At 35.9% G+C, this 18,868-nt stretch overlaps 1 protein-coding gene across 21 annotated transcripts in view; it reads left to right on the top strand.

The window, feature by feature from the left end:
* The window catches only part of CHL1 (cell adhesion molecule L1 like), a 200,822-nt gene extending 182,154 nt beyond the window's left edge, over positions 1 to 18,668 (top strand). For 19 of the 21 annotated variants that reach the window (XM_027042497.2, XM_027042498.2, XM_015066054.3 and 16 more), the window contains 9 exons: positions 68 to 290; positions 1,468 to 1,583; positions 1,716 to 1,920; positions 2,126 to 2,248; positions 5,089 to 5,268; positions 8,872 to 9,033; positions 9,675 to 9,806; positions 11,738 to 11,810; positions 14,974 to 18,668. In XM_027042497.2, the coding sequence (XP_026898298.1) occupies positions 68 to 290; positions 1,468 to 1,583; positions 1,716 to 1,920; positions 2,126 to 2,248; positions 5,089 to 5,268; positions 8,872 to 9,033; positions 9,675 to 9,806; positions 11,738 to 11,810; positions 14,974 to 15,190 (1,431 nt within the window). In that variant the 3' untranslated portion in view covers positions 15,191 to 18,668. The remainder of the gene's footprint in view (positions 1 to 67; positions 291 to 1,467; positions 1,584 to 1,715; positions 1,921 to 2,125; positions 2,249 to 5,088; positions 5,269 to 8,871; positions 9,034 to 9,674; positions 9,807 to 11,737; positions 11,811 to 14,973) is intronic. The other 2 variants (XM_027042499.2, XM_053219052.1) reach the window with 1 other exon arrangement.
* The last annotated feature ends 200 nt before the right edge of the window (positions 18,669 to 18,868 follow it).

Genomic DNA, 18,868 nt, shown 5'->3' with positions numbered 1-18,868 from the left:
GGATTGCCGCCGTCTCTGACTCAGCATATCTGTGATCACACTAGATGAGTCTTACCTTTTGTCTTAGCCTTTGAAATCCATGGAGCAGAATGGACCAGGACTAGAGTACAGAGTGACATGGAAGCCACAGGGAGCCCCCGTGGAGTGGGAAGAAGAGACAGTCACAAACCACACCTTGCGCGTGATGACGCCTACTGTCTACGCTCCTTATGATGTCCAGGTCCAAGCCGTCAATCACCTTGGCTCTGGCCCTGAGCCTCAGTCAGTGATTCTGTATTCTGGGGAAGACTGTAAGTGATACACCTGAAACCGCCAAGCACCTCTTTCATGTATATTGCATTTCTATTGATGAACATTTTTGAGCAACTACTGCATGCAAAGAGGATATACTAGCTGTGGGAGATTAACAGAAATATAACACTTGGTTCCTACTTGAGGGTTGACTGTAGGATAGCTGATCACTATAGAGTAGTAAGGAAGTATGTTAAAAGTTTTAATTTTATTCAACTTCCCAGTAAACCCATTTCTATATTAAAATCAAAGATGAGTAATCATTCACTGTAATTAGTTGATCAGTATAACTGTCATATGGTTTCCAGTGACATTTGTCCTTACTTATCAAAGACTTCCTAACAACCATCTGCTGCCATGCACGGGCCTCACTCACTTGTATGTCTGGAATCTTCCTCATGCAGATGAGATGCAAACTGAGATTTGTATATAGAATTACACACACACAGTTTTGAGGTACTACTGATATGCTCATATTATTAAATACTTAGACCATAATAACAAGTAGGTTATTGAAAAAAGGAAAGATGCTCTATTTCATGTCATTAAGGCATTACTCTCATTATTCTTCCAGTGTCCAGAGTAATATTTTGATCCAAGAATGGAAGGTTGAGAATGTGAAATGACTTAACTCCTTATTTGCCTGCTACCTAAATTCTTCTACCCGAGTACACCAGAAACATCACTGTGAACTAAGATATTATTTATCTTGGCTACTCTGCATTTGGCTTATTCTTCTATACTTAGTTCTCTGTAGAATGGGGATAATACTACTACTTTATTGCATTGTTTTCAGGATTATGTGAGCCAATCCAACATTGCCTACACTTAGCATATGCTCAGTTAGCTTTTGTTCCCAAAAGATTGATCAAATTGTCAAGTAATTTTAGTTACATTGTTTAGTTCACCTGCCTCTAAAGGCGAGATACCCACAGAGTATTTCACTGGCCACTGTTTCTAGTAACATTGCCCCTGCCTGGAGAGCTGCATTTCTCCTAGAAACCTATTAGGGCCCTGAAACTCCTGCGAGTTGAGAAACTCTCTTGGTTCCATTTGGAATTGATTTCCTAAGAGTGCTTTGCTCAGATTAAGCATTATGAAAAATCACCTTTTGAAAAGGGGATACAGTCACATTTAAAGGTTATTGAAAACTCATGATTCTTATGTGCTTAACAGATCCTGATACAGCTCCAGTGATCCATGGTGTGGATGTTATAAACAGCACCTTAGTTAAAGTTTCCTGGTCAACAATTCCAAAGGACAGAGTCCATGGACATCTAAAAGGATATCAGGTTTTTATTATAGATTTTCTTCTTGTTGCTGAATAAATATCTTAAATGCAAATAAGAACTGATCTCAGAAGAAGCTACAAGAGCATCTGCCACCATGGCCAAAATGTTAAAGCATTCCTGTTTCCATTGCAGATAAATTGGTGGAAAACAAAAAGTCTGTTGGATGGAAGAACACATCCCAAAGAAGTAAACATTCTGAGGTTTTCAGGACAAAGAAACTATGGAATGGTTCCTTCTCTAGATGCCTTTAGTGAATTTCATTTAACAGTCTTAGCCTATAATTCCAAAGGAGCTGGTCCAGAGAGTGAGCCTTATATATTTCAGACACCAGAAGGAGGTAAGAATAACAGTGGACAATAATGCCAACAATGGGAATTATGCCATGAGCAAATTAAACATTTCCTTCCTTACTAGTAGTTAATTAATATGTACTCCATATGAGTTAGCTTCTCAATTTCTATAAAAAACTGTTATCTAATGGATATTAAAAAAAAGAAACTTACCAATTTATAAGTGTCTCTTCTTGATCTTCTGTTTTCTAGTACCTGAACAACCAGCTTTTCTGAAGGTCATCAAAGTTGATAAAGACACTGCTACTTTAACCTGGGGACTACCTAAGAAACTGAATGGAAACTTAACTGGCTATCTATTACAGTATCAGATAAGTAAGCAGAAATTTGAATTGGGTCCACCTATTAATATTTCATTATTGGTTGAGTATTTGGTTTGCTATTCTGAGAATCTAATGATGGTGGTTTGTAAGCTGGCATACTACCTTAACAACAAAGGGGTTTGTAAATTGGCTTGTAGACCAAATCCAGCCTGCTGCCTGTTCTCAGAAACAGGCCATACATGTCCACTCATTTACATTTGTCAGTAACTGCTTTCTCACTACAGTGGCCAAATTGAGTAGCTGTGGCAGAGATTACATGGCTCACAAAGGCTGAAATATTTACAATATAGTTCTTTTCAGAAAGGTTTACCAATCCCTGAATCAGAGGAAAAGTCAGTAGGTACCAGAGGGTATATATTTAATATTTATGCATAAGAAGCATTGAGAATTAAGAAACGTGCCAAAGAAAAGCATTAGTAAATGAGGTAACAGAGATTCAGAGCGCATGTAACTTCCACCCTGCACTTCTTTTGTCTCCAACACATGCTTCTGGCCTCAACCTTAAGCGTACTTCTGTTTGTAGAAACCTCTGTGGATAGCCCGCTGGTATAGCACATTGTACTGTGAGCCTTGAGTTGTTTTGCCTCATTACTCAGACTGGGCTCTGCCCTTGTGCTGCTGTGACATTTGGTTGAAAACACGCTTATACAAAATCAGGTTATTTTTAATCATAGTGCCTTCCATGTGTAACAGTCTTTACATCTAAGCATCATCTCAAAGTGGAAATTAGGGAACTGAGGTCATAGAAAATTTTAGATTTTGAGGACATGAATTCCATACCTGAAACCCTAGGACTGTGCTGCTTGCAAAAGCCATCTTGATGATGGTCTCAGTGAGCTATTCTGCGTCCAGGTAGTTCAAAGCTTGTAGCAATCCAGGTCACGTATGAGTTTTAGCTCCTAAGGTCTGTTCTGAGTTGGGCCATATAGTTACATAGATACAGGCATAATCCCAGTAGAGGTAGCATGTTAGCATTTTTTGAGTGTTTGCTCAGTAGCAGGATCAGTACCAAGTGCTCTCCCCATATTTTTTCATTAAAATGGAAAATATATGAGGGATGTATTTTCACTATTTTGTGGATGTCAGAATTAAGGCATGCAGAGTTCACCTAACTAGAGCCATGTAGTAAAGTAAGTATTAAGCAGGATTCCAGCCTAAATCTGTCTGATTCTCCATGCTGAGCTCTTAAGCCTACAGTATTCTATGAACTGGTTTTCAAATATATAGACAGCACTGAAGAAATACTTGAAGACTTTTAAACTGTTAATTTGTTTGGTAAAGGTATGATTTATGTATCTGAAGAGTAAAGAAATTCAACATTAATTTCAACCTTTGTGTTGATTTGTATGTAAGATTTAAATTTTTGTTAAAAAACAAGTTCTTAGAGAAAGGCTGGAATGTTAACAACTGCAGTGATTATCATACTCCTTGATATATGGATTTTTAATCAAATGATGTAATTGTACACTTACTTTGCTTTCTGTTAAGGTATTGAAATATTTTTGGATAACTTCTCTCTTTCCATTGCTTTGTATGTTCTAAATAGTTGTTGATTGTGTGTATGAGAGCTCTCTATATACTTCTCTAAATTTGTAGATTGATTACTGTAGTTTTTCAATGGACTTTGTGGTATTTTATAGGAATGCTCTCAAATCTGTAAAGAGTGATTTTTTTTTTCTAATTTCCAATATGTGGATCTTTGTTTTTCTTGTTCATTGATCTAATTGCACTATATAAACCAAAAAAAGGCATTTTTATGTCGAGTGTGTGTGTTTGTGTGTGTGTGTGCATGTATATATATGTATATATTTTTAACCTATGTGATATGTTGGACTAGCATCAAAAGGATTTATTCTAGCCCTTCCCTTGCTACTAATGGCTGCACAATTTTGGGATATGTTTCGTTTCTTGGACTATTTTTATGGTAATCCCATTTATGGTAATACCATAAATCCCATGGTCTTGCTGGTCCAAATTGTTTGAAAGATGCTGTCTAATAATTCATCTTTTTCTGATTAGCACTTGGCATAGTTCTTAGTATATAGTAGGTATCTTATAATATATAATTTATTAATCAGTTTATTGGTTCTGCATATAATGAGGACTTATTTGGTGTCTCATATTAAACCAGAAGCCATGGGAGACAACAAATCATTGGGGCACCTGGGTGGCTTAGTCAGCTGAGCATCTGACTTCGGCTCAGGTCATGATCTCACAGATTGTGGGTTCAAGCCCCATGTCGGGCTCTGAGCTGTCAGCACAGAGCTCAGAGCCTGCTTCAGATTCTGTATCTCCCTCTTTCTCTACCCTTGCCCCGGTCATACTCTGTGTTTCTCTCTCTCTCAAAAATAAATAAACATTACATTTTTTTTAATTAAATGAATTTGGACAAAACATTGTCCAAATTATTCTGCTAAAAGATTAAAAGCGCTTACGTGAAAGATTCAATGAATATATAATATGGGAGGAAAGTCCATCATTTTTAATAGGTATAATGACAGTGGAGTGATTTGCTCCAGTGTGGCAGAGTGATCAAGAACATGGGCTCTGGAGTGGAAAGGCTGTGGTTTGGATTCAAATCTTGGTTTGCGAGTTACTAGCTCTGGATTGAGGCAAGGTGTTTATTCTTGCTAGACCTCAATTTTCCCATGTATGATATTGTAATAATAATTATGTCCACATCATAGAATTGAGTAAGTTGTTGGCCATTAATCATTAAGGTAGTGCCTTGCATACCACAAGTGTATACAGAATCAAAAATAAGGAACAACACAAGTTGAAATGTTAAGAGTATGAAATCTAAGGCATTGCTGTTCATGTTTATTTCTTTAGTAAATGACACCTATGAACTTGGAGAACTAAATGATATCAACATTACCACCCCATCAAAGCCCAGCTGGCGTCTCTCAAACCTCAATTCGACTACCAAGTACAAATTCTACTTGAGGGCTTGCACTTCAAAGGGCTGTGGAAAACCAATCACAGAGGAAGGCTCCACATTAGGAGAAGGGAGTAAGTGCAAGAGGTTCCTGCATGCTGGTTTTTAAATTGCTCTGAAGGGAACATACCATGCTATCCCTTGTGAATTAGAAATGATTGTGGTCTCAATCTGTTTGACCTTTTGTTTTCCACTGATACAGATACAAAATTTATTTCTCTTGTGTGTAAAGTTCACATTGACTCAATTTATGGATTTCTACACAACAGCATGAAACTATAGCCTCAGTGTATATAAGGTCAGGGACTATAATTTTAATTAAAATAGGAGTATGTAAGTCCATGAAGTTATTCATAAGGTTAGTAGAGGGATATTTTTCTTTCGGAAATTTTTCATAACGAAAAAATTTTGCCTCTTGTCCTGGTAGACATTTTGTAACAATGATCTAATACATTTAACTTCCATGTCTTGACTCATATATATAGACATACATACATACGCGCGTGCGCGCGCGCACACACACACGTATATATATTGATTCATGTATCAATTTAATTTAACTGTTTACTGGTTGATGTCAAATACTGACTTGGAAATGACCCATCAATCTCTGGTTTCATTTGTGTAAGTCTGCGAATTCAGTTGCACTTTTCTGGTTTGTTTTGTTTTGTTTTTTCCAACTCAGACCCATTTTCCTTCCCAAATTGTTTCAGCAATTATAATTTTAGCAGTGTTTTTGCTAAGCTTAAAAGGAGAGAAATTAAGAAGTTAGGGCCAAAAAATGGAAATGAAACAGAGGAACTGCTGCACAGATAGAAGTTAAAAAACAGGGCTTTGTATAGGATTCAAGTTGATTGGACCTAGAAGGATATTTGAGGAAGACAAGAAGGAAAAGGAGATGGCAGGAAGGGAAATATAATCATTTGTTTATTTTCTACTGTATGTTAGCCATTGCTCTGGATGCTTTTCCAAATTTTAGATCAGAAAAGAAAGGTAGATTCAATAGAAAAAGGCAATAGCAATGGGAAAGACTAAATTGTAACTTATAAAGTATGTATATTATTTTAAAATATATCCAAGTGCATATGAATCACTGTAAAATAACTGTGTATGAATGGTTATGCTCTGATCTTTATTATCTGTTTCTCCTTATTGTTCCTACTGTATTTACACGGTGAAGGCTTTATGTTTTCCTCGGATACCCTAAATACTCAAAGCTCCCTTTTATGGGAAAAGTGTATGTATTCAAATAGTTTCTCCCAAGAAACCCACAAATTATTCCCATGAACAAATGAGACACCATGTTGAATGAAGAACTCAAAAGAGAGATTTAAAAATGATAATTGCGGGGCGCCTGGGTGTTTCAGTCAGTCGAGCCTCTGACTTTGGCTCAGGTCATGATCTCATAGTTGACAAGTTAGAGCCCCCTGTTGGGCTCTGTGCTGACAGCTTAGCCTGGAGCCTGCTTCAGATTCTTTGTCTCCCTCTCTCTCTGCCCCTGACCTGCTCATGCTCTGTCTCTGTCTGTCTCAAAAATAAATAAACATTAAAAAAATTTTTTTTAATGGTAATTGAAAACTTTTTAGTAACAAAAAGGATCTCATTTCTCAAGAGGCCAAACTGGCATCAAGTGTTCCATACAAAGAAAAGAAGTCAGAATAGTAGTAATCTAAATGTGCAACTTCCATATTTTTCAAAACAGAGTTTGAGGCATGGAGAGGGTTGCTATTTTGTTAGAATCAAGACCATAATATGCAGGAGAAATGCTAATCCCATCATTGCTAATTTGCAGCAGGTAAGAAAAAATTCACAAAATCCTCTTAGAAGAGTTATAGTCACCATATGCATCTATGGAATTATTTAGAGAATTTGGGTTTGGTCATGGTTGAAAATGTTTTTAGCTAATGGAAAATGCTCTTGGTATGATTTTATAAATGATGTGGCATCTTCTTTGCAAATTAAAGATGTAGCTAATGTGCTTGAGTATCTTACAGCATATTTCTTCACTGCCCTATGTCTCAGTAATTTGAAAATGTTCCTTACTAGTATGTTTGTGTTCTTTTTCAGGATTCTGCATTTTCAGCTACTGCCCCTTCCCCAGTTGACACTGATTTCTCTTCTATAGGCATATCTTGCCATATTTACAGGAAAGAAACTATAATCTCTTTTTGCCACTGGATTTCAGCCTGATCTCTGAAAAAGGAAACATACATATATATTTCCACTGAGGAGATAAAGCTTGATATCACAACACTCTAAAAATAACTTTTGTGCAAATTAGAATCTATTTCTCTGTATCTTTCTTCTTGCTCTGCCTAGATAGCACATTTTAAGGTCATCTGGCATTTGTTCAGAGAATGGGATTTGATACACAAGCATTTTTTTTTCTGATTATTTTCTGGTTGTCACTCTGATTTTCAGGTGGCTCACATTCCATAGTCTAAGAGGGGAAAGATGATGGAGCTATTCAGAAATATTTGTGTCCTTATTGGTTTGAACAAAACACTTGCTTTGCTCTATTTTTCAAAAGCTTGCACTACTTAATGTTATACTAATATTTCTGTTTTTCAAAGTCAAGATTAATTGTGTTCTATTTCACTGGTGCTCAATCTTAAAGGCTTTGCTCAACTAATATAATTAGCCTTACTTCTCCCATGGTGACATTTTTTAATGAAGCCCTTTTGTTACCAGTAACTATATCATCAATGTGTATTCAATGGTTAAAAGTTATAGCCAAATTTTAATGTGTGACATATACCCATTTGAAACAGGGTTTCATAACTTTTAATATTCTCAACATGGATTACAGTATTTTATCTCCAGTGTAAATTATTAACACTTTCTGGTTTACATTTATTATGTTGAGTTGATTCTTAGCAAAACTGTGGATCAAATATAAAGATATTTTGCAAATTTTGTTGCAACTTCAGAAATCAAATGTACCTTTAATTACACTTGACTCATATTTTTAACTTCTGTAGGATTCTACAATTAATATATTGCCCTACTCATGTTTCTTTTTTTTAAGTATTAATGTCTTACAATATTTTAAAAATCCCAGTGCATTTCATTTAAATGTACCTATAAACCTGTACTTTATGTACCTATAAAACTGCTTATGTGTCTGCAAATTTCAAGTATATAAGATATAACCATGTTATAATGCTATTCCATCAGTACTGATGGAGAAGAACAAAGCAAATATATATGTGTGTGTGTGTGTGTGTGTGTGTACACACACACACACACACACACACACACACACACACATATAATTATAATGCCATTTGTTTTCAAAACCAAGCCAAAATGGCCATGTTCAGTTTCCTGCTAGGTCTGAGAAAGTTCATAATGCACAAAGTGACATTGTATAATTTTTTGAAATCTGTGTTTGGTTTTGAACCATTCATATAGTGCCATTTCATCAACAAGTACATCATCTTTAAAGGACATGAAATAAGTTCATTGCATTTACTCAATTTCAATGTATTAAGAAAGAAAAGCTTGAAATGTTGATGTTCTTGATCTTCTGATAATTCAAAAACTCTCTGAGAAATAAGTGCTATAAATGGCTCTCCTCTCAAATAACAGGATTTTTTTAACTTTTTTTTTTTACTTTTCATGTCCTGTTTTTCAACAATTACAATTTATATGATTTAACTCTGTGCATTTCTTAGGTAAAAGTATCGGGAAGATATCAGAAGGAGTAAATCTTACTCAAAAGACTCACCCGGTAGAGGTATTTGAGCCTGGAGCTGAACATATAGTTCGCCTCTTGACTAAGAATTGGGTTGATAACAATAGCATTTTTGAAGATGTAATTGAGACCAGAGGGAGAGGTGAGACATGAGATTGTATTTGGGGCAATTTTAGACAATAAATCTATGTTTTGTAGATTTTTAAATTTTACCTACTTCCTGTATTAAAGATAAAAATGTGGAGTACATTAGCTATAAAGGTAATAGTTTCCATTTGTTTTAGCATACCATTTTTAAATTATCAAAATGAAGAATGTTCCACAAAGTTCCAACATATTCCTTATCATTTTTACCAGACTAGTTGACTAAAAATACCTCCTGCCAATTAACACATGTTGATAACAAAAACTAAAAAGAAAAACAAAACAACATAAGCCCCACAGAAACTCCCTGGCAATCTGCATATAACCAAGCCAGTTTATGCTTTTGCTTGCTTGTGCTGCTGTGTATTTCACTTGATCTGCCTCCACTATCCCTTTTTGGTTTTCATCCTGAGTCAAATGTAGCTTGAGAGGGCTCTTTCTAAATAAAGACTGCAATGATTTATCAGTATTCTTCCAGTGAAATGTCCTTTAAATCACATTGCCTCAAGGGTCAATGAAAGGAAAAATAAAACGGATGCTATTTTGTATGTTTAAAAAATATGTTTCATATTCCCACAAGGGGCATAATCCCAAAGCCTGTTTCTAGTGTTCAATGTGTGATTTCTCTTTATACAACAGAATATGCTGGTTTATATGATGACATCTCCACTCAAGGCTGGTTTATTGGATTGATGTGTGCGATTGCTCTTCTCACACTAATCCTGTTAACTGTTTGCTTTGTGAAGAGGAACAGAGGTGGAAAGTATTCAGGTAAAGCTGTTTCTTAATATCCTATGAAGTTATTAAATAGTATTTTCTAGGAGGCATTCTTCTGACACATTTTTTGTTTTTTAAGTTACACATTTAAGTCAAATTTATGTTAGCACATTAGATATGCAGTGTACTGAAAGGAAAAAATATCCTAAATTAACTAACCAAAGGATATATGGTCCAGAATATTATTTTCAGATGGTTACTTGTTTTCTACTTTCTAGTATTTAGATAGTCTCTAAGGAAGCTTATCATATTTCCAAGCTTCTACTTTCTGTCTGTAAAGTATCAGAGATGTTGAGAACACTAATCACTACGCCACACACATACAGTTTGTCTTAAGAGGAAGGGACCCATTTATAGCAAGCCTTGCCACATATTTATGGTGCAGAGAATGCATGCACTAGCATATTCTAACAGTTGTGACTCCGTCAGCCAGCTTTGTTAGAGTTAACCATGGCTGGGAATGCTTTTCTTATGACCATGACATATATTGAATACACTGGCTCCTGCATTAATGTACATGAAACATAAATAAAAACCATCATAATTAAATAATGGTTGGCTTTAATTCAACTTTCAAATTTATTTGATCTTTTTCAGCTATCCATATTGTGTTGTTGCTCTTATTAGCATTCAAGATGCTTTTACATAACGGGAAAGATTTAGAACCTCCTCCTATTAGTTTGATGATGTTCAGATTAGTGAGAAGTTCTTTTATTGGCTTATGATTCATCTAGCAAATATTTATTGGGAACAGATATGTATATTGAACATTCAAACAAACAAAAGCATAATTTCTAAATTTTTACAAAATGTATGCATGGAGGGGTGCCTGGGTGGCTAAGTCGGTTAAATGGCCGACTTCAGCTCAGGTCATGATCTCACGGTCCGTGAGTTCGAGCCCTGCCTCGGGCTCTGTGCTGATAGCTCGGAGCCTGGAGCCTGCTTCTGTTTCTCTGTTTCCCTCTGTCTCTGCCCCTCCCCCATTCGCACTCTGTCTCTCTCTGCCTTTCAAAAAAAATGAATAAATGTTAAAAAAAATTTTTAAAAAAATGTATGTGTGGGAATTTATGTAATTATCCATCTCATTTTTTTCCTGTGAACCCTGAATTATTATGAAGTAGATTTTCAATAATTAATGAATGTCTGAGTTAGTTAATTGGAAATTTTAAAGAGATAGAACATCCTCTTCTGAGTATCCCCAACAAATAGTCTCTTGTGAAGTGTGGCCCTATCCAAATTTTAAAGAATGATGGAAAAGAAAAAAAAAAGTCAGGAGTTCACATTGTAGGATGGGTAAAAGAATCTTTTAGGTCTCTGCAAGTAGAAGTACAAGATGCCATGAAGGATTTTTGTTTGAGTTTTCCTAGTTGTCCTGTGTCCCACTACTTAGAATAAATCAAATTTAAAATGTCACCGTAGATAGACCTGAATATTCTGATTATTTGAGGCAATTATGAATATGAGTGAGAAGAGGACGGTCAAAGGTTGACTCTTGACTCACTTTAGTGACATAGATCTGGTATGATCCCGTGGCATCTTCAAAAAGTTTTGGTTAGTACAATGTAGATCTAGTAATTTGGTCTTCCCTAAGAAACCGTAACTAAGTTTTACTCTTCCAATAAGACTCATTGCCCACATAATACTGAATAGCCACAGGATGGTTTGCAACAGGCTGTAATTCTGATGACAAATCAGGAGAATCCAGGAACTCCTTTTCCTTTTTTGCTTAAACAAAGAGGTAACTGATGGGTTGTAGATACAACCACAAAAAACAAACAAACAAACAAACAAACAAAAAAAACCCCTTGACTCGCTAGTATCTAAGAACTGGAGCAGTGCTTCTTACTGATGATCTATCTTTAACTACATTATTAATATGTCTTTAAAAATTATTTGTATTACTTACCCCTCTATTTGTGTTTTAGTGAAAGAAAAGGAAGATCTGCATCCAGATCCAGAAGTTCAGTCAGTAAAAGATGAAACCTTTGGTGAATACAGGTAAACAGTGTCCTTTCTCAAAATGTATTAAAACATGCACTCATGAGGTTATAAGCTTAAAAATACAAAAACAAACAAGTATTTCTTGTTAAAATAAAGTTTATACTACTATCTTGTAGTGCCTTTTTAAAGAATAGTTTGTAGGAGCACCTGGGTGGCTCAGTCAGCTAAGCGTCCATTTCTTGATTTCCACTCAAATCATAATCTCACAATTCGTGAGATCAAGCCCTGTGTTAGGCTCTGTGCTGACAGTGTGGAGTCTGGTTGGGGTTCTCTCTCTCTCTGTGACTTCTCTGCACCCATACGTTCTGTCTCTCGACATAAATGAACACTTTAAAAAAAGCAATGGTTTGTAAAAATAGGATCTACTTGAGTGATAGTAACCAACCTTCTGGGTGCACAGGTGGGTGTAACTGCAATCTAGGTAGATGTGAGTGTTAGAAGACTTTTCTTAAAGCTCTGTGTGCAATGCAAAGGATACCATTTTCATTTAGAGTGATTATCTATTTGGAGTTTCTAAAACATCTTGAAATCTCTAGCATGGCCATTACGAACCCAGGTTGTATTCAGTTTATGTCCATAAACATGTATTCTGTATACCTTTATTTACTTACAAAGGTGAGTAAGTTACACATCCTGTCCTCTAGATGAACCCAGTCTGCAGAGGAAAAACTTACCTATGCAAATCACTGTAATTAAGTAAAGAGAATAAGAGAGGGCAGAGAAAAGAAGAGCAGCTCTGTCAGCCCTGGAAGGATGCTGATAAAGGATCATCCAAAAGAGATAAGATAGGTTTTATAGATGAAATGGGTTGTGTTACTATTAACAAATGGGTAGAGCATGGCCAAACTTAAGACAAAAACGTGTATGGGGTGCCTGTGTGGCTCGGTTGGGTTCAGCATCTGATTCAGCTCAGGTCGCGATCCCAGGGTTGTGGGGTCGAACCCCGCATCTGACTCCATGCTGAACATGGAGTCTGCTTAAGATTCTCTTTCCCTCTGTCCCTCTCTCCTTCTCTTGCTCTCTTTCTCTCTCTCTTAAATAAAAAAAATTTAAAAAAAAGCGTGCCAGACCTGGGAGGAATTGCAGGATATCCGAATGAGGGAGGGAGTTCTTGAGATTGTGTTAAACTTCTCATTCTGCTGTTTTTGGTCACCATCTTCCTCTTTCCACCACCCTCCCCATTTCTTAGCCATTTGTACTTGAGATGGCATTGTTTTCCATCAGGTCCTTTGTGTACTGCAGCCAAGAGAGTTGCAACGCCCAGGCTTATGTGGCCTTTATCACACAGGAGGTCAGAATTCACATCAGAAAAGAGACTTGATTGACTCTAACTGGCCCATCCCTGGATCCATTTCAGTGAAATGGAGCAATGTGATTAGCTGACCTGGGTTAACCATGTACATCTGAGCCTCCTTATAGGCTCTATGATAATTTTTCTTTTGTCCACTTATCAAAAGCTCTTTTTATATTTTTACATTTCTTGATTACTCACTTCAACTTCTTTACAGAATAAGGATCATTAAAGGGAGAAGAATGAAGGAAAGAGGGGAGAGAGAAAAGTAGAGAGAGATGGAGGGAAGGAGGGAGAGAGAGAGAGGAAAACTTGAAACTTCACAAATTTAAAAATTGTGACTCAGATTCCATGAGGCAAGAATCATTAGGAGCCTATGGCAATTGTTTAAAATATATTTGAAATACAGATCTTACTGGTTCAGTTTTATAGGGAAGAAAAAAGCTATGATAATGTCTTGCTCAAAAACTCATTCCTCCATACTTTGCTGCCTGATAAAGCCATCCCCTTCACTGTTTAACCTGGCATCCCATTAACAAAATTATTTATTAATATTTTAATTAAATCTACTTAATCTCTTAATGTTTTCCATCATCTTCTCCCAAAACATGTTCATCCGGAAAATTATCTAGTCTCCAAGCCATCCCAGGAGACAGTTTTACTGGATGCTGTTCTTGCTCATGACATGACTTGTCATCCTTCCGGCTTCTAGGTGATAGTTTCTGCACCACTTGCTGCCCGGTCCCTAAGCTCATGCCACATTTTTGTTTTTGTTTTGTGACTATAAGCATCCTGATTCTGGAGCCAATTACTGTATGAGTCAGGAGAGCCTGGGTAATTCTTGTTTTCTTTCTCAAGTTGTGTGTCCCACACATTTGGCTCTGGTCATCTTGATCATTTAGGAGCACTGCCTGGTAGATGAGCATCCAGGACCACCACAGCAGTGGAAATAGAACACAACAAACTGAGCGCTGGCACTGAAGTGACACATGCTGCCTTTGCTCACTCTTCTTGGGTGAAAGCAAGTCACATGGAAATGTATAACTCAGAAAGGTCAGGAAGGTGCCACCTTGCCCTGCTCTAAGACAGCCGAGAGATGGACCTATCTGATGAACAACACTGATTGCCAAAAATTATAAAGTGCTAATCATATTCTAATTATAGAGTTTTTTTCCAAATTCTTCCTTTTTAAAATTTTATAAGATCATTTAACTTAGTATCCAGCATTGTAGTGTGATAGTAGTTAGTACTTAAACAAGATCTTGATCCAGAAATTTAGAATACCGTATCACTTTATAGACATTTATAGACATTTTAGTAATAAATTTAGGATACTATAAGTGTTTATGTTCTAAAAGTGCCAGCCATGTAAAAGAAAAAAAATTTCAACCAACTTGAATTTATCAACTGTATTAAAGAAAGTTCTCTGGTTACCAGAAACAGACTTTGATTGATTAACCCAATTAAAAGAGAAAATTTTGGAAGGATACAGAATAAAAGGTAAACACGAGAGATCAAGGTTTGATGACTGGGAGTTCGAAAAGTTCAGGAAATCAAAGGGAATAACATTATCATCTATATACGTCAACAGATTGAATGTCTGACTGTCTCAAAACTCCCATTTTTAAAGTGTTGTGGATAAAGAAGTGTTGTGGATAATAGAAAATGCTTTCTCAGTTCCTCAGAATGACCCAAATAGGTTATGACATTTTAAACATTTATTTGAGAAAGGGCCATTTAGGGTTTGTGTGTCCGCAATGTTGATGTGAATGTTTTGAAAATTGTAAGACATATTAGCACATATGCACGAGTTTTGCTTTATGTGAATATCTTATATTAGATTTTGCTGAATTGTCTTTTATTTTGTAGCGACAGTGATGAAAAACCTCTCAAAGGAAGCCTTCGATCGCTTAACAGGGATATGCAGGCCACAGAAAGTGCTGACAGCTTGGTCCAGTATGGAGAAGGAGATCACGGTCTGTTCAGTGAAGACGGATCCTTCATTGGCGCTTATGCTGGGTCTAAGGAGAAAGGATCTGTTGAAAGCAATGGCAGTTCCACAGCGACATTTCCACTCCGGGCGTAAATGTACCACATGTACAAATCAGTGGTTTCGTATCAACTTTCCATATTTATCTGTTCAAGGGAGCAAGAACTTTCACATAGGAATAGAAACGTATTGGCTTAAGATTTCATCCAGAATTTGAACATCTTGCAGTCATGTCGAGAAAATAGCACTGCCTTGAAAAAGTAAACTACCAAGCACTCCAGGCCTGTATTGTTTGTTTTGTTTTGTTTTGTTTTTCAGGTGCTGAAAATTCAGAACACAAAACAAATCCTGTACTTAGATTCACCTCAACTGAATCCAAAGTATCCATTCAGTGTACTCCATTTTTGCCTGGTTTTACTGGTCATTGTGTTTGCATTGTTGTTGCTACCTTGTGGTTTTTCCTCTGTGTGCACATTTGTATTCAGTCTCTGAGAACTGTCTTAGTGACTTTGCTTCACAACAGGTAAAAAGATGGGAAGCAAACCGGTTATTTAAAATGTAAAGAGGAATATGAATGTCTTATTAAAATGGTTCATTGAATATATACAGTCTAAACCTATTATTTAAATTTTTTGTAGCAGGAGTCCTAGATAAACAATCAAGTCGTATTTATTGAGCGCCTAACTGTTTGCCCAGAGATGGTCCTGTTTAAACAGAATTCTAATTTTTTCAGTTTCAACACGAATTTTTTGGGTATGTCACTTATGACATCTAGAACCATCTTTGTTTTTTGTTCTTTTCTTGGACCAAATTCAGCTGAAAAGGAAGTGGTGGTCAGAAGGTTATCTTATGAAAGAACAGGCCAAGGTTTCCGGGCTGCTGGCATCTCCTAGCTATATCTATTTAATATCTTCATTTCTAAATTGACCACTTTGACCTTTTTTCTATGTTTATATAATGGTATGCTTGCATCTATTTCATGAATGCATTGTACATATTATGTTAATATTTACACAATTAAAAATACAGATGTGTTTTATTTTGAAGTGAGAAAAAGAACATTAACAGGCATGTTTGTACAGCTAAAGTATATAGTAAGATAACATTTTGCATCATTCCACAGCTACAACCAACAACATGAGGTTCCAAAACTGAAGACTTTGTATAAAGCATTTGGGTTTTGTTCTTATATTGCTTTTTCCTACAGTCTCAAAATAAAATATCATATAAATATTGAGGGAAATGTTTTCATATTTTCAAAATAAGTTTTTATTGTTGAGTATATTCCTACCCCAGCCCCCAAAAGAAAAACTGTTTACAGTAGATATTTCTATATAGAGGTTTGCTTTTCACATTTTAAACATCCTTAAGGTGGGATCTCTGTTCCTCTGTCAAAGTCAGCACAAATTCAGGGAATTCATTTTCTGGCATGTGGGCCACTAGTCCTTCTAAAATTGTACATGGAAATGGTTTAAAAATATTATGAAGGACTGTGCATGCGTGCCAGTAAAATCTGGTGTTCAACTTCTCACTTTATGGAAATATTTTTTAACCCTACCATGAAATTCTTAATTATGTTTAAGTGAAAGTGACTCACAGATTTTCCTTTATGTTTTGAACTGTAGCTATGGCCATACCTTGTGAAATCTTGACTTTGATTTATGCAGCCCACTGTATTTCTGGTGGACTGAAATTAGGGATGTTTATAGTGGTCAGTGCAGTAATCCACATGGAGTACCTAATGGTCATTTTTTTTTTTTTACCTTGTGTGTCCTCCAAAATGCATAGGCAGCAAAAGAATGTCTTAGTTGAAACAATGTGTCATGGGCTCAGGATTTGACCAAACTCCCAGAAGTCAGAGTTTCCAAAGGAGAGGGCGTCTTGGTCCTCCCTGTGTGTGAGGGTCCACACTTCCATTAGTGCACCTTGAGTTTCATCCCCATCAGATTTCTAAAGCATTTTCTGGAGGAAGAATCCTCATGTTTTGACATACCTGGGAGGAATTTCTCGTACTCAGCCACTGATAAGGCCAAGATTGGGACTTTTGCGTTTAGTTCTGCTGTTATTCTGGTTCCTTTTCTTTGTCATCAGCCCAAACGGTTTTAAGAGAATCATGCAGGTTGGAAATACTCTCCAGAAAGCATTAGAAGTAGATTTCTTTTAAATTTGATAATCTTTAAATTAGAAGTTAACACAAATACTGAAGTGTTTGATCTTCCTAGACCTCAGTGTTTCCCTTTAGCAGTATGAGTAACAAGGATGTTCCTGCTCCTATTTTTCTCAAAGACCAAAACTTACTTACAGATACGAAGCCTGAGATTATGTTATGACTGCCTTTTGCTGTTATTTTTTTATATGTTTTCTTAATACCATTTGGCTTCTACTACGAATCTTCAGTGCAGAAGAATTGGTTCATAACTAACTTTCTCTGTTAACTGTCAATATTATTTTAATGTAATAGATTGTATATAATCTCAAGGATTGTTGGTGGGGATGAGTTCCTAGAGAACTGTCCAAGGGTTGGCAAAATCCAAGTTCTCTTCCTGGTTCCAGCGCTGATCTTGTATATAAACCTTAGGCACGTTGCTTGACCCCTTTGTTTCATGCTGTCTCAACTATCAAGTGCTAATGATTATCTCAGTTACCTTACCTTTGTCACAGGGTGTTCTTTTTTATGAAGAAAAATTTGAAAACGATAAAAGCTAAGATGCCTTGTAACTTCATAAACAAACCGTTAATCCAATGATGTATCAAAAGTCACCCCACACATACCAACTCAACTTTTTTCCTGTGAGCACATAAATATATTTTTATAGAAAAACAAATCTACAGGAAGTAAAATCTACTGTTCAGTGAGCAGTATGATTTGCACATGCCATCAAAAATGATTAATCAGAAAACAAGTAAGCAGGGTCTTTGCTATACAAAAGTGTTTTTCACTAATTTTGCATGTGTATTTATAAGAAAATGTGAATTTGGTGGATTATTCTATTGGTGTAAAGGCATCTGATATTTTAGATGTACCCATGTTTATAAAAGTGTAAAGCACAATGAAATTATGCTGGAAGTCTCAAATAATATTTTTTCCTATTTTATATTCATGGAAGAGATGAGATAGAGAGAGAACGATAATGAGAAATGTTGGTGTGTTTTTCTAAGCATTTAAAACATAATTGCCAATTGAAACCCTAAATATGTTTACATGCCATTAAGATATGATTCTTGTAACAATTTTAAATTGATTATAAAGGGACTGGGTTTGTAATCTGTGGTAGTATATATCCTAGTGTTCCCATAGTGAAATAAGTAGGGTTGAGCCAAAGCTTAATTTGTTTTGTGTCTTAAATTGTTTGATTACATCATCAAAAGAGATGAAAGGTATGTAGAACTGGTTTACCTGATTACTTTTTTTTTTTGGCTTAGATTAATATTCGTAGTAGAACTTTATTAAAATGTGTTTGTACAGTAGGTGGTGTTTGTATTATGCTTATGAATATGTATGGTTTAAAAATATTTTCATTATACAAGAAATTCAACTTTCCAAATAAAAGTTCAACTTCATGTACTCTAAAAATGTTTGTATACTTTTCTGTCCAGATAAGAAGAATCAGAGTTTACATATCAATCTTGCTTCAGTTGCCTGTGATCCCAGAATGAAGTATAAATTGATTAAGTATAAATGACATATAAATAAAAGCATTTTGATTTGAAGGACTATACATACAAATAGGCCATATAATAACAACATCTACAAACTGTAATAGGCCAATAATT

Source organism: Acinonyx jubatus, chromosome A2, assembly GCF_027475565.1.
Source record: "Acinonyx jubatus isolate Ajub_Pintada_27869175 chromosome A2, VMU_Ajub_asm_v1.0, whole genome shotgun sequence".
NCBI lineage: Eukaryota > Metazoa > Chordata > Mammalia > Carnivora > Felidae > Acinonyx > Acinonyx jubatus.
This window is presented reverse-complemented; position numbering and strand designations above follow the sequence as displayed.